This window comes from Centruroides vittatus, unplaced genomic scaffold, assembly GCF_030686945.1.
Source record: "Centruroides vittatus isolate TY-2023 unplaced genomic scaffold, ASM3068694v2 contig_369, whole genome shotgun sequence".
In the NCBI taxonomy this organism is placed as follows: Eukaryota; Metazoa; Arthropoda; class Arachnida; order Scorpiones; family Buthidae; genus Centruroides; species Centruroides vittatus.
Window position 1 is genome coordinate 22,089 of NW_027122191.1, and position 4,995 is coordinate 27,083.

Consider the following 4,995-nt stretch of genomic DNA (forward strand, 5'->3'; position numbering starts at 1 on the left):
CTAGAATTCCAAATTTCGATTCGCGGAATAATAGCAAGCCGGATTATTATTAGATAATCCCGAGTTATCGGCTACTTTTCAAAGATTCCGGATTGCCAGACATTCTGGATTATCTGGTATCGGACTAACGAACTTCTAGTATATTTCATTGTTTGTAAGAACTTTAAGAATATTCCTAGATATAAATTTAATTTATGTGATTGCTAAAGTATTGATAGAGTAAATTATTTAAGTTATTTTAAATATAAATATATTCAAAACAAAAACAATTAATGTTACAAAAATAAGAGAATGTGTTGCAAGATGATGATGTAAATAAATGTAATATAAACCGCTGCCAGGTTATTGATCACGTTACTTAATTAATTTGTGAATGATACGTAGATGGTAAACGTAGATCGTTCCTCAGTTGAAGTTAGTAGAGCTAAACCACTCGTTTGATTTTAAAATTGAAGGTAAGTTACCACTAAGCAATTTTTCTGTTTATTAATAATTATCAGTGTTTCTCAACTTTACGACGTGGGTTGATAAATTAATACAATTCTGTAAATCACGGGCAATTAAATTATAAAATGTTAACTTTTCGCATATTTCTGAACGTTAATATCATCCTTTTCTGAATAAAATATCTCATTTTATTAACCTGTAGCATCTCATCCTATACAGTATAGCATTACTTAATGATTGTAAATAAAGAAATAAAGAAATTGGCTTATTACCATTAAAAGTTAAGATTTTTATTACATTTACACTAAAAACTTCAAAGGGAATTGGCATATTTTTGTTTTAGAGTTTACTAGACGACACTTCAATTAGACCGGGCCACACCATTAAAAATATTCGTTTTATTGCTTTTCGTGTGTATTATAGACAAAATTCTTTTTAAATAATAAAACTTGAGAGAAAATAAATCTATAATGCAATGGTTTTTTAAACTTGTATATAGAGATAAATGGCTCTCGACCTCTAGAGTTTTGTCTCTCTCTTTTACCATCACTTATTACTATTATTATTTCATTGAAATCTTATTATGTACAAGAGATTTTTGAAAATTGTGCGTGTCAGTTTTCGTATTCAGCAATAGTTACTATTAAATATAACAGCGATTAAAATATAGTAAAGTGTCAAATTTCAAAAACAAGTACTAGGAAAGAATGTTTTTCCACATGGAATTTACATTGCAAAGGACGACGTACTTTCTTATTATAAGCAAATTTTTCATAAATACAACAATAATTATTTTATTTTATAATTTGTTACTAAAGAATGTATGTTTACAATATTTATATTGTAGACAATACCTTATGCAAAATCAAATATAACAACATATCTGTAATTAAATATCGATTTAAATCACTATTTGCTCAACTTTCTATGCAACAATTAAAATTTTGGTGGCGCCATTTGTTATCATATTTTATTTTAAAAATCCTTTTATATTTTTAACTATTATAAAATGGCAGAAACCTTAATTTTGAGGACAGGGATGGATTTTATAAAAAGTTGTGAATGCTAATACAGAACAAAATCGTCATTAAGTTTGACCCTACTCGAAATACGCACGATCGCCATTATCTTCCCACCCCTCGATTTAATAGCATCAAACCCCCTAATAAGCAATACTCCCTGCAAAATTTCAGAAATTTTCGACAGAAGCACGAGTTATTCAGCTTCAAACAGGGTGAACAAACTCGTGCCCCCCACAAACACAGTAGCATCATACAGAAATTACTCCCGAATGTTTTTACTTTCTCGACGTTTCACGGTGTCCTAAGTCCAAAAATGTAAAAATCTGAGAAGCCATTTCTTGACCGATCACCATACTTTCCGTTTGTTAATATATAACAGCCTAAAAAGTAGAAATACGAATTTATCATAATTAAAGTGTAGGTACTCAGAGATATTCTGTGAAACCATTAGGCTGTTTTATTTGCGTGGTGACGTGGACACTTACAACTGCTGTATTTTGTCTGACAAAAATCCTCACGTTCACCAACAAATTTCATTACACTTACCAAAGAAACGATGTGGTATGGTTTCACAGCATCCTTTATCATTGATTCTTCTTTTTTTAAACAAAGTTCAAGCGATTAGATAGAGACACGGACCAAAAGTTTGTCATTCCAGCACAACAGAAAAGAACCTGTCTAAACATCACAGTTTTGATGCAAAATGGTGCACCCAAAATATTGGCTTAAATGTGCAAGCCTTATTGAAACAAAATTTTTTGCAAGGGAGGGTGATTACAAGATTATTTCTAATGTCATTGCCATGATCATAACGTGTTTACATGTTTTACGTGTTCTATAACAACAAAAAGAGAATGCAGTTTTTACAACATGCAGACGAGACACAGGCCCACCCATATCTTCGATATAATAGTTTTACATTCCACGTCTGCAATTAAACTAAAGTTATTGTACATTGTTTCCTAACATAGAAATATGAACACTAGAGCAATGGCAGCACAAAATTTCGCCATAGCTGCTGAATTTTGAAGTAAAACTCTTTTCCCAAAAATGCATACTATTCTGAGTGTGCGGTTTGAACACTAACTTTGACTAAAATTTTCTTAATACTTCTTGCCGCAGAGAGCTATACACCTACTCTTTAATTATGATTACCCTATACACTGTATTTTGTTTTAAACTTGTCATATTTAATATGATCGGTTATTGTATAAAATTGTTTACACATTATTTATTTTTTAAATAGTAGAATATGTGACATCATATACTAGTGCTCATACATTTTTAAATATACAAAATATTATAAGATTAACTTATATTTTGAGTTGAATATTTTAAAATTGGGTTGCGGTTATAATTTTTAAGTTCATCCCACGTTTATTTCTTGAATATAATTAGAATTACAGCATGATTAATATTTTTAGGAATCCTTTATTTTTCTATATATAAGTAGATGTTTTCTCAGTATTGAATATTGCGTTAGATAAAGCAAATTTACATAATTCCTCTTTTAAATTTTTACAGGTGTTATTAAACAGTAAAAATGGAAAACAGTTTTTATATATCTATTAAAGGAGTGCCAATGCCAAAGGTATTATCAGGAAAATCTGTTCGATCAGTTTTGAATTACAAAACAAAACCTGGACAAATTTATATCGCTGCTTATCCAAAATGCGGAACTTCTTGGATGCAAACCATAGCTTTGTTAATCCTAAGAAAAGGCCAAGTCTCTGAAGATCCTTTAGATTTCTTTTTAGGGTGCCCATGTATAGAATTGTTGGGTGCTGATTATATCGAAGAATCAAAATCAAAAATAATAAAAACACATATGCCATATTATGCAATATCGCATTCGGATGAAGCCAAATATATATACGTGGCAAGAAATCCCAAAGATTGTTGCGTGTCCTATTATTATCACATGAAGTTATTATTACCCAAAGATACAGATTTAAGTTTTGATACATTTTTTGATGGGTTTATAGAAGGTAGTATAGGATACGGCGATTATTTCGACCATCTTCTCGAATGGTATCAGCATAGAAACGACAAAAACGTGCATTTTGTTACTTATGAGAATTTAAAGAAAGATATTAGAGGAGAAATTATGAAAATCTCGAAATTTATTGGAGAAGAATACGAGAAAAGTATTTTAGATGATCCTACTATAATAGAGAACATCGTTTATTATAGTAGCTTTGATTACATGAAGAAACACACTAATAAAGCAATAGAAGCGCTTGTAAATGGACATAAAGTTTTTAAAAATAGAGATTTACCCGATACATTGATAGAAATAATGAAATTATCGAGTGAAAATCTAGAAAATAAAGCAAATGGCGAATTTGTGAGAAAAGGAATCGTAGGAGACTGGAAAAATCATTTCAATGAAAAGCAAATAAAGTTATTAGACAAAAAAATTGCCGAAAAAACGAAAAATAGCGACGTAATGAATTTATGGAAAAATATTTGAAAATATTTTATTAAAAAATCCTTTAAAGGCTATATAATACATTTTAATAACACATATATAATCTGAGTAATACTATTGTATTACATTTATATGAAAATAATTTAATAATTATCACTTTGTGTGGTTCTGTATATTTCAGAGTTATATTAAAAGCTAATCTGTTAACTGAGTTTTTATTTATATGATGTATTTATTAGTACAACTATACACCCTTTGTACTGAATATAAAACAAACAAGTATAAATAAATTACATATTTACAAAGATTCAATTAACAAAATCATCAAATTAATTAAAACTATAAAAACATAAACCCAAAAGCATTTAATTAAATATGTAACTCCAAGCTGTCCAAGTCGTGAAAAACTGCTACTTATCACATTACCATTTAAAGAAAAAATTAATAGAAATTTATATTTAATACTATGGAATTAATTACTTTCTCGGCTTCACAGGTGAAATACCAGATGAACAATAAAGATTGGACTAATTAACGAAGAAAGGCAATTTCATGATTAAAATACTTTTCGTCCTTTACACATTCGGCTGTAGTAAGGTGGGATTTAATAACGATTTAACTCGTTATTAACAATTACAATGTTTCTAAAATCCCATTTCAACTGTCAAAATTAAGGTTTTTGATATTTTATAATAGTTAAAAATATAAAACTTTTAAAAATAAAGTACGATAACAGATGGCGCCAGCAAATGTCGCAGGAAAGCTAAGCAACTCGTTGCTGGTTTTTCTTTTATAGAAATGAATTCAAAAATCGGTTAACTCGCGACGCTGATATTTGTTGGGCTCGTTGCATCATTTGACAAACTCATTTAGTATTAAATACGATGGAATTTAATCATTTACAAGACATGCCCATTGCGAGAAACGTGAAAAAGTGCATCTTCTCATTCACGTTCCTCTCTCCCGGTCATAGTGTCGGCCAAAGAAAGCAGTCTCCAAAAATGGAGACCTTCCACGACACGATGGGATAGTTCTTTGAGTAAAACGGAATTAGCTGTAACTTCTTTGGGATAGTGTTGCAATATTAACTTTATC

The 4,995-nt window shown here is 29.7% G+C and overlaps 1 protein-coding gene across 1 annotated transcript; it reads left to right on the forward strand.

The window, feature by feature from the left end:
• The first annotated feature begins 387 nt into the window (after positions 1–387).
• On the forward strand, positions 388–3,985 carry LOC136975270 (sulfotransferase ssu-1-like). Its single transcript, XM_067270304.1, has 2 exons — positions 388–455; positions 2,994–3,985. Exon 2 carries the CDS (start codon positions 3,013–3,015, stop codon positions 3,940–3,942), a length of 930 nt encoding a protein of 309 aa, XP_067126405.1. The 5' UTR covers positions 388–455; positions 2,994–3,012; the 3' UTR covers positions 3,943–3,985.
• Positions 3,986–4,995: the final 1,010 nt, after the last annotated feature.